This window comes from Schistocerca cancellata, chromosome 1 (genome assembly GCF_023864275.1).
Source record: "Schistocerca cancellata isolate TAMUIC-IGC-003103 chromosome 1, iqSchCanc2.1, whole genome shotgun sequence".
Classification (NCBI taxonomy): Eukaryota; Metazoa; Arthropoda; class Insecta; order Orthoptera; family Acrididae; genus Schistocerca; species Schistocerca cancellata.
In genome coordinates, this window is record NC_064626.1 from 1,188,584,670 (window position 1) to 1,188,606,998 (window position 22,329).

Here is a 22,329-nt window from a genome sequence, read left to right on the forward strand (position 1 = left end):
TTTTATCTAGGCTTCGCAGAATATCGTGAGAGAAAATCGTAAACTGAGTTTCACACGTGAGATGTTTTCTAAATCAGTGCTGATCTGTAGACAGAAGCTTTTCAGTCTCAAGACAGTTAATGTCGTCCCCAAAATCCTTTTATTAGGGTCTATATTTCTTTTCCATGCAGCAAAGTAGGGATGTCTATGGTTTATTCATTTATTAAGTTTTCGTAGATACAATTAAATATTCCTGTTTTATCTCTTGCATAACTTCTCTAAACATAGAGAAATTAAATGAATTGACATTCTGTTTGTTTACTGTCAGGCTCTATCTTTTTAAAGCCATGATTTTAATATTGCTAATAGAGTTACTAAGATTACGTACTTAGCTATTAAGTGCAATTCTTGGGCCACTCTTTGTACGAATTGCAAAGCATCAGCAAATAAACAGTCTTTATACATTTTTATAATGTAGATTATGTGCATAATTACTCCATATTTGAATCTATTGCCGTAAAACATTATCTACATTGAAATTGAAAACTATAGGGAATGTACTGCACCATTCTTGTATTCCTAGAACCATCCCATTTTATTAAATATTCATTTCGATAAATAGTTCTTGTTGAGCTTTAATGAATTTTATTAGATGAACCGGTATATCATCAACTTGTCGCAGCTGAAGTTCATAGTCACATAACTTTGATTAAAAATATTCATTTATAAAACCCATTGTTGCAATTTCGGCCGTGTGGGCGTTATCAAGTGGAATACTGCAAAAATTTACGTCAATATATGTCAAAATCATAAAAAAAATCTGACAAATACACTCCTGGAAATGGAAAAAAGAACACATTGACACCGGTGTGTCAGACCCACCATACTTGCTCCGGACACTGCGAGAGGGCTGTACAAGCAATGATCACACGCACGGCACAGCGGACACACCAGGAACCGCGGTGTTGGCCGTCGAATGGCGCTAGCTGCGCAGCATTTGTGCACCACCGCCGTCAGTGTCAGCCAGTTTGCCGTGGCATACGGAGCTCCATCGCAGTCTTTAACACTGGTAGCATGCCGCGACAGCGTGGACGTGAACCGTATGTGCAGTTGACGGACTTTGAGCGAGGGCGTATAGTGGGCATGCGGGAGGCCGGGTGGACATACCGCCGAATTGCTCAACACGTGGGGCGTGAGGTCTCCACAGTACATCGATGTTGTCGCCAGTGGTCGGCGGAAGGTGCACGTGCCCGTCGACCTGGGACCGGACCGCAGCGACGCACGGATGCACGCCAAGACCGTAGGATCCTACGCAGTGCCGTAGGGGACCGCACCGCCACTTCCCAGCAAATTAGGGACACTGTTGCTCCTGGGGTATCGGCGAGGACCATTCGCAACCGTCTCCATGAAGCTGGGCTACGGTCCCGCACACCGTTAGGCCGTCTTCCGCTCACGCCCCAACATCGTGCAGCCCGCCTCCAGTGGTGTCGCGACAGGCGTGAATGGAGGGACGAATGGAGACGTGTCGTCTTCAGCGATGAGAGTCGCTTCTGCCTTGGTGCCAATGATGGTCGTATGCGTGTTTGGCGCCGTGCAGGTGAGCGCCACAATCAGGACTGCATACGACCGAGGCACACAGGGCCAACACCCGGCATCATGGTGTGGGGAGCGATCTCCTACACTGGCCGTACACCACTGGTGATCGCCGAGGGGACACTGAATAGTGCACGGTACATCCAAACCATCATCGAACCCATCGTTCTACCATTCCTAGACCGGCAAGGGAACTTGCTGTTCAAACAGGACAATGCACGTCCGCATGTATCCCGTGCCACCCAACGTGCTCTAGAAGGTGTAAGTCAACTACCCTGGCCAGCAAGATCTCCGGATCTGTCCCCCATTGAGCATGTTTGGGACTGGATGAAGCGTCGTCTCACGCGGTCTGCACGTCCAGCACGAACGCTGGTCCAACTGAGGCGCCAGGTGGAAATGGCATGGCAAGCCGTTCCACAGGACTACATCCAGCATCTCTACGATCGTCTCCATGGGAGAATAGCAGCCTGCATTGCTGCGAAAGGTGGATATACACTGTACTAGTGCCGACATTGTGCATGCTCTGTTGCCTGTGTCTATGTGCCTGTGGTTCTGTCAGTGTGATCATGTGATGTATCTGACCCCAGGAATGTGTCAATAAAGTTTCCCCTTCCTGGGACAATGAATTCACGGTGTTCTTATTTCAATTTCCAGGAGTGTATATTCGAAACTGCAAAACTGGGTTTCACAAATAAATAATTTTACCGTTAGAGGCGACAATGATGCCATTTAAAAGAGGTATATCATTAATTTACGTTTAAAAAGAAAAGTGTTGATCACAGACACTTGAATTCCACCTGACACGCATCAGTTGAACACTGCTTCCCTTTATAATAAAGCTGAGGGAGGAACAGATACAAATAATATTTGATTGGAACCATACTAGTACAATTAATGTTGTAATGTTAGTATTGAAAACAGATACACCATTCTTCAGAGCATCAGTTTTCAGTTTTCCAGTGCAAATAATCCGTTTCATTAGGAGACTGTACAAGAGTTAACATTGAAATGTACGGTAATTCAAGAATTGTTAGATGTATGCGCTGGAAATAATTAAAATACTCCTTGCATTCACCGTCCTACAGACGTAATTTTGCTATTTGTCTTTGTTATTGGACAAACATTAGGTTCATAGACACTGCATTTCATACACAAATTTCATCTCCGCTTATATTTATACAGCTCTTTCATAAATCTGCGCGTCTGCAAATACGCAGATCGGGCGAAAATCCATTTGTTTGCTCTGCAAATCAAACTGTCAGAGCATATGTAAATAGTCGCTACGCAAGTGTCATCACACAGATTTTCAAATCAAAGCAACAGATATCACAGCTTTAAAAGCTTTTTCAGTATATAATTTTACCCGATGGAAAGCTATTAATTTTTAAAATTACAGCTTCAATTACTGTGACACCTCTCTCAATACCCACAGTAATGTTTGCTTTCCGATGCAATCATTCAAGGCAAAACATTGATGTGGTATTATTGTTTTTTTCTAGGACTCTAAAATCGGTATTTATCAGAAAATGTGGCGGTTCATGGAAAGCAAGCGGCCGTCAGTACTGGTGTCCACGTATGAAGAGGGAGTGAAACGGGTACTGGAAGGCAACTACGCTTTCCTCATGGAGTCCACCATGTTGGATTACGCTGTTCAACGTGACTGCAATCTCACGCAGATCGGAGGCCTCCTCGACTCGAAAGGTTACGGAATTGCCACACCTAAAGGTTTGTTGCAGCTACGTAAATACTAGCAATAAATATGAAATTAGATATTCATGTAACGTACGTTTTCTGTCCAGTCACTTTTATACCCGACAATAATTTGGCATGGCACGGGAAGTTTCGCTAATTTGCTTGCTTTTTTGCGAATAAAACTGTCTAAATCGCTTAGTATATTATTTTATTTATTACGCAGTTTCCGCTATTGCCATCATCACATTAAAACTTAGATCTTGCAAAAAATGATGAAATTAAAATATTTCTAGGACAGCGACCATAGAACCCGGTAGATTCAGCAGCAGCTAAGACAATCTTTTAAGGTGATCATCGTTGCACATGAATCAGCCGATCAAATTTACAAAACACTATTTTCAGTCTTTGCAACATATTTTCATCAAAACTGCTTTACGAAATAAAAGAGATACAAAGTATTAAATGAAAATTAAATTAATTTCAGAATTAAGTTACAAAAGTTCATTGTAAAAATTTTATCCTTCAACTGCAGAAGTTCTAAGTGTAATTTTACTAACTGTGTCCTTATACTATGACAAGCTTCGTCATAACCGATCAACTCAATCGTAGAGGACGAACTGTTTCTTGTGCTTCGCCGTAAAATGTATCTGGTCAAACACAAAGTTAAAGGCAAACTGCACTGATGTTGCAGATTCGTGTAATTAATAAGTACATTCAATTAGTGGTGTCGCCTTCACAGCAATGCCCTTTTGAGTCCACACGCATGTGCTACTCGTTTCTGTTGTTGTTGTTGTGGTCTTCAGTCCTGAGACTGGTTTGATGCAGCTCTCCATGCTACTCTAACCTGTGCAAGCTTCTTCATCTCCCAGTACCTACTGCAACCTACATCCTTCTGAATCTGCTTACTGTATTCATCTCTTGGCCTCCCTCTACGATTTTTACCCTACACGCTGCCCTCCAGTACTACATTGGTGATCCCTTGATGCCTCAGAACATGTCCTACCAAGTCAAGTTGTACCACAAACTTCTCTTCTCCCCAATCTTATTCAATACTTCCTCATTAGTTATGTGATCTACCCATCTGATCTTCAGCATTCTTCTGTAGCACCACATTTCGAAAGTTTCTATTCTCTTCTTGTCCAAACTATTTATCGTCCGTGTTTCACTTCCATACATGGCTAGACTCCATACAAATACTTTCAGAAACGACTTCCTGACACTTAAATCTATACTCGATGTTAACAAATTTCTCTTCTTCGGAAACGCTTTCCTTGCCATTGTCAGTCTACATTTTATATCCTCTCTACTTCGACCATCATCAGTTATTTTGCTCCCCAAATAGCAAAACTCCTTTACTACTTTAAGTGTCTCATTTCCTAATCTAATTCCCGCAGCATCACTCGACTTAATTCGACTACATTCCATTATCCTCGTTTTGCTTTTATTGATGTTCATCTTATATCCTCCTTTCAAGACACTGTCCATTCCTTTCAACTGCTCTTCCAAGTCCTTTGCTGTCTCTGACAGAATTACGATGTCATCGGTGAACCTCAAAGTTTTAGTTCTTCTCCATGGATTTTAATACCTACTCCGAATTTTTCTTTTGTTTCCTTCACTGCTTGCTCAATATACAGATTGAATAACATCGGGGAGAGGCTACAACCCTGTCTCACTCCCTTCCCAACCACTGCTTCCCTTTCATGTCCCTCGACTCTTATAACTGCCATCTGGTTTCTGTACAAATTGTAAATATCCTTTCTTTCCCTGTATTTTACCCCTGCCACCTTTAGAATTTGAAAGAGAGTATTCCAGTCAACATTGTCAAAAGCTTTCTCTAAGTCTACAAATGCTAGAAACGTAGGTTTGCCCTTCCTTAATCTAGCTTCTAAGATAAGTCGTAGGGTCAGTATTGCCTCACGTGTTCCAACATTTCTACGGAATCCAAACTGATCTTCCCCGAGGTCGGCTTCTACCAGTTTTTCCATTCGTGTGTAAAGAATTCGCGTTAGTATTTTGCAGCTGTGACTTATTAAACTGATAGTTCGGTAATTTTCACATCTGTCAACACGTGCTTTCTTTGAGATTGGAATTATTATATTCTTCTTGAAGTCTGAGGGTATTTCGCCTGTTTCGTACATCTTGCTCACCAGATGGTAGTGTTTTGTCAGGACTGGCTCTCCCAAGGCCGTCAGTAGTTCCAATGGAACGTTGTCTACTCCGGGGCCTTGTTTCGACTCAGGTCTTTCAGTGCTCTGTCAAACTGCAGGAACTCAGCCACTTTTGTTTCCACCAGTGAAAACTTCTGTCGTAAACTGCTCGTCCACTACCACTGGCCTTAACCACTTTAATGGAACTCGTCGCAGCACGAGGACATAATTCGTTACCGGAAAAAACGTCAGGCAATAACACATGCGACATAGTTTCTTAGTACTGGAAATGGATTTTGCAGACTGATATCTCACAGTACAAGATGTGTCACTTCACAATGAAGGAAGATAAGGGTTTAAAGTCTCGTCGGTGACTACATTTTTGTCCTCAGTGAATGAAAAATATTGTAAGGTCCTGTGAGCTATAATTTACATGACTATCATCTTTTGAATGAGCAGTGATTTATTTAGGTATTTCCTTTATTCCCTATTCCATAGATGTACAGATCATCTGCAAGATTTCCATTGAAATTATCTACAACGGAAATTTGTCATACTGCGTTAAATTTGCCACAAAACAGTAGAAACAGGTAATAAAAAAGTAGAAACTATGTAAAGAATACAAAACGTAAACAACTGCAAGAAGCATAACGATAGACAAAAAAGTTCTCCGTGTTTCCCAACCTAACTGATTTACACACACACATTCCGACAACTGGTTAATGGGATCACCTCTGGCAGCAATACATGCCTGAGAACGAGAGGGTATGCTGTGAATGATGTCATCAGTCTCACGTTGAGGCAATGACGCCCATTCTTTCTGCAGAACTACGCGCAAGTCTTGAAGAGTAGTTGGTGGACGTTGACGTGATGCAACCTTTCTCCCTAATGCATCCTGGACATGCTGTATGGGATTCAAATCGGGACAGAGAGCAGGCCACACCATGCTTGCAATAGCTTTCGTTTCCAAAAAACACCAACCATCTGTGCTCTATGAGTTTCAGCATTCTCGTCCATAAAGAAGGAGTCTGAACCCACACCACCTCACAACATCTGCGTATGTGGTCCCAGGATCTCGTCACGATACCTGACAACAGTTAAACCTTGCCAATTTACCTGTACCATTTCGTGAAGAGGTATTCGAGTGATCAACATAATCCCTCCCCCCACTGTTAGGTATTCTCCTCAGTACAGGTTTCTTTCCACAATGTATGGGTCCCGAAATCGTGTCCACCTTTCCCTACAGATGCGAATCCGTCAGGAATCACTTACCAGACCAAATCAGGACTCGTCTGTGAAAAGAACATTATCTCATTGTTCGGTCGTCCAGGTGGTATGTTGACGACTTCACTCTAGACGTTCCCTTCTGTGAAGGCACGTCAGAGGTACACATACAGCAGGTCTCCTACAATAAAGGCAATTCTGATGGAGCCTTCTGTGCATCGTTTACCTCGACACAACACGTCCAATGGATGCTGCGATGTCAGATGCCAGTTGCCGAGCAATGCTAAGGCGGTACCATCGTGCCCTTACCGTAAAATAAAGACACTCTTTCTGATGCCACACGTGGTCGGCTCTGCCCTGGTCTCGGAAGGTTACGAGTGTCGTGCATGACACACTTTGTACTCTTTGACGGTTCCGAGTACAGAGCGCACTCCATAAATTTCAGCTGCAACATGATGTTTGGAAAATCGAAGTCAAGCAGTCACGAAATTATTGCAACATTTTCATCTTTTTTGCAGCTCGTTGACTAGTTTGCTCTGCGGCAGCAACATAATCGTAGCTCTTACGAAGTTGACTATTATAGAGTAAGAGGATTTTCTACGTGTATTGTAACCGTCATACCGTGTTAAATTTAACTATCCCCTGCAATAGTAGTATACAGTCTCTGCAGTTGTCCTAAATTTCCCTTTTGGAGTTTATTACGTCAGTTTATTATCGGCCATAGCTTCGAAAGAAACAATTTAAAGTTCCAAGTAGCTTCAGGGAATTAGTAAAGTTCATATCAGGTTTTTCCTGTGTTATAATAGAAAATCATGTTCTTCGACATTATTAGTTACACTTCTTAAAGGGAAATTATAATCCTTGTAGCGTAACAGAGCATTAAATTAAATACTTATAATTAGATCCTTCTGTCGACCAGCCGAGTCATCCGTAGATTTAACAGGAAGCTTTACACAAAACCTTAGTCCGCAAGTACATATATTCCCAATAATAGCCATCGTTGGAAGAGTTTAATCATCCAATAATCGAGTGCGATAATTAGAGCTTAGTAAGTGGAAGGCATGACAAGGCAGTTTCGAAATAATCCTAAATGCATGCTGTGAAAATTTCTTAAAACAGGTAGTGCAAAAGTCCACTCAAAATGGAAATAAATACAACAGCAACAAACAGAACTTGCCTCTTTGAGGATACCCACATTGAAATTGGTACCAGTGATGGTAAAGTGATTGTAGCGACAGTGGTTACCAATGCACAATTGGTCACTGAAACCAGTTCAAAGGTTTTCAACGTCACCAAAACAGATAAAGAGGCAGTAGTGTCATCTCAAGAAACAACCTGAAATATCATCTATGAGCTGGAACGTGTACACTAACTGTCGTTCAACCTTAGAAGAATAGTTAATCAAACACTGGAAAGGTTTGCACTAATAGAACAGTTTGCGATGAGCGACTGTCTCCATGGTGCATAGTCTCAGTGGAGAAATTACGAAAGAAACAGTGGTTACGGCAAGATAGGTGTAAAACAAAGCGTAGAGTGTGGATAGGGAGATACAATGTAAAACCTTCTCACAAAACCGAAAGCAATTCTGATCATGTGTAAAGGTGAGCAGTGACACTGAAGTTAGTGTCAAGGCACTTATTAATGGCACAAAAACTGAAACCGAAAGTAGCACAGTAGAAGCAGAAACATCTGTCATATGATTTTTTTTTCACATGACATCTTGAAAGCCATAAATCAAGGCATTCAATTAGACGCAGTATTTCTTTACTTCCGGAAATCATTTGAGACAGTACCATGCCAAAGCAAATTAACAAATCATATTAACGATGATATGGGACACCAAACAGGATTTGTCACTGTGAGGAGCATTTCTTGCTAGAAAGCAAACAGCATGTTGTCTTGGATGAAAAATCATTGAGAAACGAATAAGTCACTTCAGTCGTGCCACAGGGGAGTGTGTTGGGGTCCTTGCGTTAACGATGTATGTTAATGACCTGGTAGAAAACATTAACAGTAGCTTCAAACGTTTTGCAGATCATACAGTTGCCTGTAATGAAGTGCACTCTGAAAAAAATCGTACCAATAATTAGTCAGTCCATGATAAAACTTCAAAGTGGTTCAAAAGCTGGCAACTGTAAATCTACATCTGCATCTACATCCATACTCTGCAAACCACCGCGAAGTGCCTGGCAGAGGATATGTCCCAATGTACTATTATTAAGGTTTTTTCCCGTTCCATTCACACGTTGACCGCCGGAAGAATGATTGTTTGAATCCCTCTGTAAGTGCTGTGATTAAACTTGTCGTCACAATCCCTATGTGAGCGATACGTAGGTGGTTCTAGCATATTCCGAGAGTCATCATTTAAAGCCTGTTCTTGAAACTTTGTTAATAGACTTTATCGGAATAGTTACGCCCATCTTAAAGAGTCTGCCAGTTCAGTTTCCTCAGCATCACTGTAACAACTTCTCACGGGTCAAACAAACATCTGACCATTCGTGCTGCCCTTTTCTGTGTACGTTCAATATCCCTAATTTTCACAAATATAAAACTGTGGCCTTCACAAAATGAAAAACTGTAATAACATATGACCTCGATTCACTGAGTCACATTTGGAATCAGTCAACTCATAGACATATCTTAGTATAAGAATACGTAGAGATAGGCAATGGAGTGATCAGATAGAGGCAGTCATTGGTAAACCAGGTGACAGAAGTCGGTTTATTGACGGAATACATGGCAAATGCACCTGTTTATAAAAGGTGATTCCTTACAACACCCAAGAGACCTATCCAAGAACATTGCTCCAGTGTGTGGGACTCGTACCACGTAGTACTAACATGCAATAATCACCTTATACAGAATTAAACAACAATCATTGACACTCCAGCGCCATAAATAGTAGTGTTTTCCTTGCACTCCTGCCGTAGCCTCTTGAACCTTCCGATGGCCAGTTCCGAATCTGTGTTTAACTGGCGGCCGCCTGTTTGTTGAGGATGACGTCAGAAAATTTTATCTCGATCGCTTCTTTTATGATGCTACCCCAGAAGCCATTTGTCCATTTAATAACAGATGTCTCTTCGAACACAATTTGGTACTCTTTCCCAGAGCATGTTCTGCTACCGCTCATTTCTCAAGGTATCGTAGCCAAAATACGCGTCATGTTCCACGCGGCGCTGTTCTGTAGCACACAAAATCTGTCCGAAATAAAATTGCCCACAGCCGCTCGTTATTTTATATACACCCGTCCGTTCTGAGACCTACATCGTCTTTCACAAGCGACATGAGTTGTGCAAGTTTTGCTAGAGGTCTGAAGACCGAATCGATTTTAAGCCTCTTTAGGAGCCTGCTACTCTTTCCTGTTGCTGTATCACAGAACGGCAAAAACACAAACTTCTTCGTATTCTCCTCGCGAGCCTTCTGTTTTACATGTCTTCGAAGAGATGGGTCGTAAATTCTGTCGGTTATTAGCCATTTTCCTTGAATACCTTCTGTAAGTGGTTCAGTTCCTTCATGAGGGTTTCAGCTTCTAAAACGGCTTCCATTCGATGCACCAAGGCCCAACAATCGTTTCTGCGATGGGAGGTGGTAGCAGATAGCGTGTAAATACCGGTTATTGTGGGTTAATTTCCGGTAAACATTGTAACAGAGACACCCCTTTGCCTTTCGGGACATGAAAAAAACGGCAAGGCACCATCCGTCTTATGTTTCCATCGTGAATTTGATGTCATGAACGTTGTTGATGTGGTCCAAGTGTTTATAACGTACCTATACACTGTGATACGTGTACTTAATGCTCCGCAGTTAATGGAAGCAATGTACCAATTCCGAATAACAATGTCTAACGCAAGAATACAGGCAGTTATATCTTGATCTTACCGCACGGGGTTTTGTGAAGTACAACAACGATCGAAATATAAAAATGATAATAAATGAATGACTCACTGTAGATAGCAATAATTTTCAATGATTAAATGGCCGAGTAAATTCAGACTGCAGATAGGTAATGGTCGTCAGGTCAAAAACGGGCAGAAGTTAAATTTGGTTAATGACTAACGTGACTTTGAGATCACATAACTGGCAGTGAATAATAATGCAGCAACTGAACAATATAGCCTACACTCGCACGAGCCTAGATGTTAAAGAAATGTGAAACATGAGCAAAATTATGTTAATTTGGAATTCACTAATATTATTTATAATTACGACCACCAGTAATAGGTATTGAACAGCAACACTTCATGGAAAATATACCGCATTACGTAATTCACGGTCATGTCTGTTCGAAAATTTGCAAAAATATGGCAAAAACTAATTACTGTTTCTGAATGGTTACTTCTCAAATTAAAGTCGTAAATGGTTTAATTTATAGCAACAAACATTTGGCAATGTCAATATTACAGGGCTAACAGCACATGAAATTATTTGTAATATACGGTACAACATCAAATTTCTTTGGCTGCAATGGCGCCAACATACTATTGTCGTCGGTATATAAACTGCTTTTAAATGGCTTCTGGTTTAACGAATTGTATGCAACACTGATGAAATACTGTAACTACTACTCCCTACGATACCAATAATTATTTGAATGAAAGTTAACGGAAAATTAATTGGATTTATCTTATTTTAATTATTTCTTTCACTTGTGACTTTCTCGGAAGTTTTGGCGAAATGGTGGGATCCTGCTGATGGCTAATAAATTGACTAATTGAGCTTCTGTCACTAAGTTTATGATTTGACTAAACAACACTACAGCGCTAACAAAAATTAACTACTTCGCTGGTAAACCTTATACACAACTACAAAATAACTGGCTTGACCTTACTTTCCGACGATTTGCTTGTGATGAGACGTAATGCTTTTTACGATATCCGTTACTGGCAACGGGCTGTTCTTGGTTAGAGAGCAGTTTGGATAACTATGGGCCACACAGTAATCTTCTTTAATTGCCATAACTTCTTATAACCATGTACTGCGCCCATACACGTGCTTGCTCACTTACATATTTCGCCTTGCCACATGTTACAAAATCAACCTCACAACAATCTCAATTTGGCATTAGCGCGCCAACATTTCACGTTACTACTACTGCGCGCGATCGTGCCAACGATGTTGTTGTTACATTAAAAGACATTCTTTGGGCTCTGTACAGTAGAGATGGGCAAAATGAAACACGTAAATGTTTCGAAACAAATGAAACAGTACAATGTAATGTTTCGATACGGTGTTTCGAAACAGTGAAACAGTTTGTTTTGTAATCTAATAAACCTACACATTTTATCATCTTGAATGTCTACTGTATAAGTATGCCCATATAAACACAAATGAGGTGCGAGAGCGCTAATCATATCGCAGAAAGTATGAAACTATCACTTAGGCGTTTTGGCAGTTTCGTATTTCCTGCAGCAAATGCGCTGCTTTTGTGTCATGTGACTTTCATACTTTTCAATTGGCTGAGGAAAGCCTTAGCTGAAGACAGAAGAACCACCACGAACGGAACTGGAGGTGGGAGCAAACTGCAGAAACAACAGATATGCTACTGGGATTCCCACATTCCGTTAGTGTGGGTAATATACCCATCCTGCTAATTTCCATGCACACAAAGGGAATCATTGTGGATAATAGACATAGTGACTGTAGACTCACAAATAACGCCAAATAATTCTAATAAATAACAAAATATAACAGAAAAAAATTGTGTTTCAAGGTGTTTCGAACCGTTACTATGAATTTACGATGCTTCCCGTTCACCATTACACTATCAGTGATATGTCAAACAGATTGTTTGCAATTATACCTACATCAAATTTATATACATGTCTAATAACTGTCACCCTACGCCTTTTTTTATTTAAAATGTTGTAGTCTTACTTGCGTTTCTTAATATGATTACTGTACATGAACAGAGAAGCGTATGTTATAAAAAAAGTGTGATTTAACTGAATGATTTTCACATATTTATTATTTTGAATGCTAATAGTATGCGTTGTTTTATTGCTTGGTTAGTGTTTATAAAGCAGAAGTTACGCCATTTCGGAATAGGACAGTCAGCTAGAAACGAAGCTTTATTTTCGGATATCTTAAGCTTCATGCTATTGCTTGTCAAAAAGATTTCGACACTCTTGAAAGTGTTTCACGAAGTGTTATGTTGTGTTTCAGTATCTGTGCCGAGCCCGAATCTCGTCCGACACAGAGTGGAATGAAACATCACTGTTTCGATACAATTAGTCCGTTCCAAGCACAGGTGGACTGAAACAGCCTTATTTTGAAACAACGATACAGTTTCTGTGTCTGGCTCGAGATCCGAGACAAGGGCGGAATGAAACACCACTGTTTCGAAACAGTGAACCATAGCCGTTCCGAAACACTGAAACAGTTCCAGGTATCGACACACTGTATCGAAACATAGAAACAGTGGCCAAGTCTACTGTACAGTATGAGTTTTCCTGGCACTACCAGCGTGTTTTCTACAAAGCTTTGACATAATTGTTTCTTACTTTTTTTCCTAGCATCATATTACAGTTCCGTAAACACTAATTACTGACGAAACTCGTAAGCACAGATAATTACAAGAAAACTGTTGTAAAATCATAGAATCAAGTGACTAAAATATGTGAGGCGTTGTGTTGCAGTGTTAGAAATTCTTCCAGCTATTCACCAGCATGAGACCAGACAGTGAATGTATCGTCGGTATGACGATAAAAGTAACTATGCTTTGCAGGAGCTGTGTTCAACGTGATGTCCTCAGAATACCCCATAAACAGGTTGACTAATGGAGCCAATGGAATGGGCTCACCCGCCGCGATGCCGTCCGTCCAAATATTCTCCACCATTCAAAATATACGATGATATCGAAATGTGCTTAAATAAGCCCACAATAGTAACGTCAAAGAACTGAGGAAGCGAGACTATAGACACTTTGATGGGAACACGAGTGAATAACGAGGCCACAATGTAGTTAACCATTATATCCCCTTCTCTGATACGCAGACGCGTAATCTGCTGATAAAGTCTGTCGTGTTCTTGCTATGATGCACATAGTGACCAATGTGCAGAGTTAGGAGACTGCAGAGATGTTTCGTGAACCTGTGAGTCGGTTATCCAATGGCGCTCATGATGCGCCGTAATTGTATTGTCTTCAATGAACTTTTAGCAGGCCGTAAGACATGGGATATCAAGACCCGTGAGAGAGGAGGTTTTTACTGATGTTCTCTTTCATTGTTTCCTGACTAACTCAAATAAGTTCTAACATAAAGTCCTTAATCCAAGGGGTTGTAGCGAAATGAAGGAAAATTAGAGACTCATGCTTAATAGCCAAGCGAGTCGCAGCCAGCCAGCCATGTTGCCACACACGGGCTATTCATCCCACTGCTTGGGCATTACGAGCGATCAGTGATCGTCTTTGTGGTCTGTAACACACGTGTGATCCACAGACAGATCGCGCGATCTTGCAGCAGATTGCTGCGATCTGTCACACATGTGTGGAGCATTTTACTATTCTTTTTCCACTTGCGAAGGATCATCTTTCATGAGTTTCTTATTGTTAAAGCGCGGTTATGATGTCCATCTGTTTGAAGAGACGCCTACAACATGGCTGTGGGGAAAAACCACGTATTATTCTGACTGCTCCCATAAACAGCGGTGGGCCTATCTGGGGAAGGGAGAGGGAGGGCAGGTTCGCACCGCAACCGGACGCCAATTCCAGAGTTTGCCGAAGTCTGAGCGTACCAACGATCTCTAAATTTTTTTATCTTTTTTAAATAATTTAAGTACAGTATTTCCGAATTTATGGACAGCACTTAGCACATACTTAACCTTACCAGTCGCAGTGAAAGACGTTGCGCAAAACTGACTGCCTAAATTATCTTTGATTAGTACTGAAAATTTTAAACTGAATGACGTATTTATATCTTTTAGTGTTTTGTGTTTGACAGTAAATAAGTAATCTAAAAAATATTTATTTTGTGTAAATCCTAAAATAAAATTAATATCCGAATAAAATTTTAATACAACGTGATGTATTAGCCAGTCAGCCAACTTCATCCTCAGCTGAAGGCACCAAGACATTGCTCGTACACCAGTGACAGACTGGCTAGGAGCGTCTCTGTCCAGAAAATCAGGTCGTAAGACATTATTGAGAATAAATATGCAAAAAGAGTGTTTAAATATTAATTTGTTTATTTCCAAAACAAGCAGTTACAGAAAGAGCAAATCTGATTGAACTTATCCGCTTGAGAAACTCAATGAAGTGTTTCTCCCAGCTGAAATTTTCGTTGTTACGTACATCCAAAAGCTTGGAAGATTCTGCCTTATTTACTGGATGTCTAGAGTTTTTAGGTCGCACAGAGTTTGATAACAATATTAACGGCAAAAGTGGATTAGGTCCTTATACATTTTCTGAAATTTTATCTCCTGTATGAAAGTATATGTAAACGAGTACAACAGCCGTTTCTTTCCTGAAATTAACAAAGCAATCGAAGAACCACCTTCATTCTTGCAATCTTTTTTGCATTATAATGATCGTGATTTTAAGTTAGAGATTAGTCGATTGTTGCCTCGTAGAAGTGAAAGGTCTTATTGCATGTAGCAACACAACAACATCTACATTCTAGGCGAAATCAGTCTATTTCGTCTTTCTTTTCATTATATTTTTACTAATTTAAGACAATGTTTATTGTTAATAATCAGATATTGTGACACTATTACTATTATTATTATTGTTGTTGTTACAGGGTCACCTTGGCGAGACAAAATATCACTTGCCATCCTGGAGCTGCAAGAGAAAGGTATAATCCAGATTCTGTACGACAAATGGTGGAAAAATACCGGAGATGTATGTAACAGGGATGACAAAAGCAAGGAATCCAAAGCCAACGCTCTAGGGATTGAGAATATAGGTAAGTGAGTGACAAGTACGTATCACTGAAAATTGGGAAACTTCCTACTTTTTTTTTTTTTTTTGAGTCAGGATTTATTGATTAAACTTGAAACATAGCTCGTTATTGACTCCGCTGAATAATCAGTTAGCACAACTGAAAGATTTCTCCAACCAAAACTTAAATTTTGTGCTTTCAAGCTGTCTTATTCTCATGGAAATTTAACAAAACTTAAGCAGTCTGCAGAGTGCCACAACTCGGAAACTCAATAAGTTAGTTCCGTGCAATAGTTCGCAATAGCTTCCTGTTGTATACAGTGAGTAAAAACTCAGCTTCATGTCCCATACCGTACTGATTCATAGGTGGAGTTTGCATTGCCCCTGAAAAGAGTACAAGCAAATGAAAAATAATGTGCATTCAAATAAATCTAATGTAAGACCGAGCTGTGTGGCAAGGTATTTATGACACTGGACCTCCATTCGGGAAGGCAGCTGGTCAGATCCGCACCTGGATATCCAGATTTATGTTTTGCTTGGTTTCCTCAAATACCTTAAGCATTAAGGTAAATGCTGAGGTGGTTCCTTCGAAAAGAACACAGCAGATACCATTCTCCAACTTTTCCCAGTTCGAGCAAGTGTTCTATCTGCTCTGACCTCGTCGCCGACGAGACTTTAAACCCTAATCTTCTTTCCTTCCTTTTTTCTGATGTACATAAACGAACTAATTCTTCTTACTTTCCATTTGTAGGAGGCGTATTCGTCGTCTTGCTATGCGGATTGGCACTTGCTATCCTAGTAGCCATCCTAGAATTCTGCTGGAATTCGAAAAAGAATGCGCAGACTGATAGAGTGAGTATATGATTAATAATTTGAGTAGAAATAGAAAAGTAGTAAGTAATACTAGTACACTGGCCGTAAACGAAGAAATTACACTATCCATATGTAGAATCGAAACTCTGGAATTCACACTGTGGAATGATTAAGTAAAATGGTAGAATGCCATATTTAGAACACCGGGTAATGAACATATAAAGTACATGAATGCGGAAAAGCTATTATAAGCTGTAAATACAATATGCTCTTAAATGTTTGTGGTTTCATTTATGTGTACCATAGTGAATTTTCAACTTTTCGCGGCGTAATAAATAGTCGCTTAAATTTCGGGCATGCAGCTTACTCTTAAGATGGCCGGATGATAAGCGCCCGAAATATCAGTGGAAGAAATTTTATTTCGGGCCTGCATACCCGAAATTTAATAGGCTATATCTGTGTCGCTTTGGTCGGTATTACACTATCGCATTTCTTTATCAAAGTTGATATGTCAAACAAATTTGACGATGTAATAGGGGACGTCGTCAAATCTCGCCTTTCGTCAAAGAAATGTGATCAACTCTAGAGCCTCACCATAGATTTGATTATAAAAGCCGTTCGTCTTCTGTTCACTGCAATGTAAAATGTAACCGCTAAGAGCACTGGTATCGCTACAGCTGATGCGTTCCTTTTTAATAACCTTGCTTCGACTTTTGGGGGGTGCAAAATGCATGTTATTAATCGTGTGCTTATGGGCATGTGCAATATGCTGCACGCGACATCATATCCACAATCACAGTTATAGCCATCCACATCTTCCTCTGGAAACATCCAGGCAGCTTTTCAGCTAGCTGGACAGAGGAGGTGATCATACTCTAAAATATATATATATATTTTTTTTTTCGTAGCCTTCCATTATACTTTGTGCATGGATGCCACAAGTTAAACAGCACTTCATCTGTTTCGTACTTCTTATTCGTTTTGTGTTGGAGATAAATTCTAAAATAAAAATAGCTGCAGAGTGAAAATCTCATTCTGGAAACATCCCCCAGGCTGTGGCTAAGCCATGTCTCCGCAATATCCTTTCTTTCAGGAGTGCTAGTTCTGCAAGGTTCGCAGGAGAGCTTCTGTAAAGTTTGGAAGGTAGGAGACGAGGTACTGGCAGAATTAAAGCTGTGAGTACCGGGCGTGAGTCGTGCTTCGGTACCTCAGATGGTAGAGCGCTTGCCCGCGAAAGGCAAAGGTCCCGAGTTCGAGTCTCGGTCGGGCACACAGTTTTAATCTGCCAGGAAGTTTCATATCAGCGCACACTCCGCTGCAGAGTGAAAATCTCATTCTGAAAATAGTTCTTATTGCCCATATAGTGTACTGAATATTTATTTACCTTCAGATATTCCCCGTTCAGTAGTTTATAAATCACTTCACACGTTTCTGGAATTCTTTTGGTTAATGTGCACTGTGGTATTTGAGTGCCGTATTGTAACTAGAGCAGCTCTCTCCTGCATCAAGAAATCGCAGTGTTACTGTAAGTCTGTCTTCTGGACGTTTAGCATTTCTCAAGTGAGTATTCTGTTTTGTAAAATGAGAAGCCACTTTACTGAACGAATAATGAAGTGCACTCTCATCCATTCATCAGTACCGGTAATTTATATAAAACTTGATGCCCTTAACTTGCAAATCTCGCAACAAATTTTGCATAATACTTTTATCGTCTCGCCTTAATACCCATGGATTCACCCAAGTATATTTCCCCCTTTTCCGCCGCTTTTCTTCCAAGTGCACAAACAGCGCATTTGTGGTATAAGCAACTGCAGCTCATAAACAAGTTGTTGCCCGCAAACGGGGAAATTTGACGAAAAATATGCCTCATTTTTGTAGCACGTCAAAGATATTTGTCAAGGAAATTTGACGAATATTGGATCATGTTTCTTTGTCAAAGAAATATGATAATGGAATACCAGCCAACTACCCTCAGTGTTAAATGGCTGTTATATATGTCACTACCATAAGGCAGAACTAGCAGTAAAAACCGATTTTAAACTTTCAGGTTCAGGCAAACTAAATTTTCGGGTTGAAAGCATTATTCAGTTTTCAAAAAGCGCTTCCGCTACGGCTGCTAAAAATGGTTTCCTTTGATATGAAATCATCTCGCCAATATCCTCTTTCAGTTTCAAATTTTCCGTCAGTGAGATGGGCTTAATCCCGTACTATTATTGTTGGCTCTGTCGGCCAAGTCCTCCATGATAGTGGCGCCACGCTCCACCCCCCTCCCCCCACCCCACACTGCAACCCCGGTCCCACTCGAGCTTTTGAGATAGGACATAAAAAATTTAAAAAAAAAAATAAATTTTTCAAAGATGTTCATTTTGTATCGCACATCTTTCTGAAGAGGTTTATATATAAAACATATACATTCGAGGAAATGTAAGATGCGTTATTTGGTCTTAAATGTGCCAAAGAGCAGTGCCACGCTTCTTCACACAGCAAAAACTATCGAACGTCACTGTACTTTGATTTGTAGAATTCGAAAGTATATTTTCTAATGGAGGCCATCAAACCTGTATAGAGGACAGTGGAAATCAAAATGCGCTGTGTTGCCTCTTCTGCTCCCAGTCGACCGATTTGATGTCCCAGTCCCCTTACAAAAAACCTCAGGATTGATACTGGGTGATATTATTTGTGACTGGAAGAGTAAGAACTCTTCAGAAAATTTGCACTTTTTATTGCCTATTAACTAATAACTTTCTCTTTTGCGTGACATAAAATGAAATATAGGAAACATGAAGCCAGTAAAGATAAGAAACAAGCAAGACAGTACTGATTTCTTCAATCTTTAGGTCCCAGCATTTTCTCCTGTTTCTCTCTCTAATCTTCCTACAACTTTACACCGTGTGCTTTCCTTCGTGCAAAGGAATCTATTACCATACCTAATCAAAGTTTGTCAAAAGTTGTGCTACACGAAAAATCAAAATGTCACTGTCTAATACTGAAATAGCTGTTAATACAAATAGTACCCAGGACTGGTGTGGTTTCTTGATTTGATTATGTCTGTTTTGTCACTGTCTGCTAGATAAAATGAAACAGGCATTGCTAGTATTACAGTCATTAGCTGCCCCCAAACTTTCTTCGAGTTACTACTCCCTCCAGTGCAAAGTCATCTCTAGGTGCCATGGCTGATGTTCTGCTATTTTATCCCTCCTTCTGGTAAAGAACTTCTGTACACTACTTAATTCCATTTATTGCTGTGATACAGACTTAAAGACTGAGGCACTACTTTCTCAATAACATATCAATGTTCCAATGTTTGACACCAGTACAGCTGTTTTGTAGATTAAATTAACGTTAATTAAATACAGTTAGGATTAGTAGTATTTTAGACAACTATATTGACATAATTGGCTTCTTTTTCTTCTGTTACCTACATCTCCCATGTAGGCAACATTGTGCATAGAAGACATAATACACACTTCATTATTTTATTAAAAAAAGGGAATAGTTTTTGTGCATTAGGAACAATTTTCTTGACAACTCCTGAAGAGGGGCCAAACTTTAAAGATATTATAGACAAATAATCACATGTTCAGCAAAATGCAGCTTGTGTGCCACAATTTTATCATTGTGGTAAGTGATTATTGACACTGTTCAACCTATCATCTACTGTAGAAATATTAGCACATTACCCAATCACATTACTGTTGCCATTAGCACTACTGATATCTGTGACCCTTACACAGATTTGTGCTGCCAGTAACAACAGCAAACAATCTGAAAACAAACTGAATAATTGTAATGTAACCATTCACATTAGGAGTTTTATGTAGCATGTCAGTACTGAGCTGGATTTCTCCTACTCATATTTTCTTCTGCTCTGTTCTAGCAATCCCTGTGCTCGGAAATGGCGGAGGAGCTGCGGTTCGCAGTCCGTTGCCACGGGTCACGGCAACGTCCAGCCCTGAAGCGCTCCTGTACGCGGTGTTCTCCAGGGACAACGTACGTTCCTGCAGCTCTGGAGATGCCACACATCAACGGGGTGAGTATTGCAGCAGCAGTTCAACACTGTTGCCTGAACAATAGCAACCTACATTTCAATTTCTTTTATGCATCATCAATCTTGTGACTGGTCTGATTTGGTTTGCCACAAATTCCTCTCCTGCGCCAATTTGCACATCTCAGAGTAGCACTTGCACCTAATGTCCTCAGTTATTTGCTGGATGAATTTCAGTCTCTGTCTTCCCCTAGGGCTTTTACCCTCTGTAGCTGCCTCAAGTGTTACACAGGTTATTCCTATTGTTCTGTACCTTCATCTTGTTACTGTTTTCCATGTGTTTCGTTTCTGCTGATTCTGCAGAGGACCCCTGCATTTCTTATGTTATCATTCCAAATAATATTTAATACACTTCTGTATACAGCACCACATTCCACACACTTCAATTCTCTTCTTTATCAGTTTTCTTACACTCCATTAATATCTTCCATTCGATACTCCGCTGCTCTGCGTCCTCAGAAACTTCTTCCTCAAATTAAGGCTGATGTTTGTTACTAGAAGATTTCTTTTGGCCAGGAATGTCCCCTTTGCCTGTGATAGTTTGCTTTTCATGTCCTTGCTACATCCATCATCAGTTATTTTGTTGCCAAGGCAACAAATTACTTCATTTTGTTTACTTCATGATCTCCAATTTTGATATTACGCTTATTGCCAATTACATTTCTGCTATTACTCATTACTTTTGTCTTCCTTGGATTTACTCTCAATCCACAGTGTGTACTCATTACACTGTTCATTCCATTGATGTCCTGTGGTACTTCCTCACTTTTACTGACATAACATCATCAGCAAATCTTATCATTGATATCCTTTCACCCTGAATTTTAATTCCATATCCCATATCTATGTCAAAAAAAGCCACATTTATTCATGTTTGTACTGGAGATTGGAACCATTCTCTGCTTAAATACAACAAAAATCTGAAATACTGTCATAGATTCAGCATTTCAATTTTTTGCTTGTACTGAAACAGAGAACAAGAGGAACATACAGTGATCCATTCATCAGACAGGAACATTTAGCTCGGATGCTCCCTTGGCACTATTCAAGAGGAAAGGTTGCATGCCCAGGGCATAGTTTCAGACTTCCGTTCCATAATGGAGGGAGGAAGGGGGAGGGGGGAGGGAGGAAAGGTCAGGGGGGGGAGTTTTAAAAATATCTTTTATCAATTGCATCTCAACATTTTTTGTTTGAGAGGGGAAGCACAGAGGGGACAGACATCTGTCATCTATACTGAGGTGACGAAAGTCATGGGATACATCCTAATATTGTGTCAGACCTCCTTTTGCCTGGCATAGTGCAGCAACTCAATGTGGCATGGATTCAACAAGTCGTTGGAAGTCCCCTGCAGAAGTACTCAGCCATGCTGCCTCTATAGCCACCCATAATTGCAATTAAGTGTTGTAGGTGCAGGATTTTATGCACAAACTTACCTCTCAATTGTTTCCCATGAATGTTTGATGGGATTCATGTCAAGCAATGTGGGTGGCCATGTCGTTCACTCAAACTGACCAGAATGTTCTTCAATTCAATTCTGAACAATTTTAGTCCACCGCATGGCACATTTTCATCCATAGAAATTCCACCATTGTCTGGAAGCACAAAATCCATGAATGGCTGAAAATGGTCTCCAGGTAGCTAAACGTAACACCTTCCCAGTTAAGGATCAGTTCAGTTGGACCAGACAACCTAGTTTATTCAATGTAAACACAGCCCACACAATTATGGAGCCACCACGAGCTTGCACAGTGCCTTGTTGTCAACTAGGGTCCATGGCTTCGTGAGACCTGACCCTCACTCAAATGCTACAATCAGCTCTTACCAACTGAAATCAGTACTCATCTGACCAAACCACAGTTTTCCAGTCATCTAGGATCCAACCGATATGGTCACGAATGCAGGAGAGGTGGTGCAGGTTAGGTTAGGTTAGATTAGGTTAGCAAAGTGACATGCCAGTCATC

General features: G+C 40.4%; 1 protein-coding gene across 1 annotated transcript in view; it reads left to right on the plus strand.

Annotated features, from left to right (window-relative positions):
- LOC126141399 (glutamate receptor ionotropic, kainate 2) overlaps positions 1–22,329 on the plus strand; it is a 1,424,310-nt gene that overhangs the window by 1,385,461 nt on the left and 16,520 nt on the right. The window contains exons 13-16 of the mRNA XM_049915245.1: positions 3,072–3,297; positions 15,371–15,535; positions 16,262–16,362; positions 20,201–20,353. Of these exons, the coding sequence (XP_049771202.1) occupies positions 3,072–3,297; positions 15,371–15,535; positions 16,262–16,362; positions 20,201–20,353 (645 nt within the window). The remainder of the gene's footprint in view (positions 1–3,071; positions 3,298–15,370; positions 15,536–16,261; positions 16,363–20,200; positions 20,354–22,329) is intronic.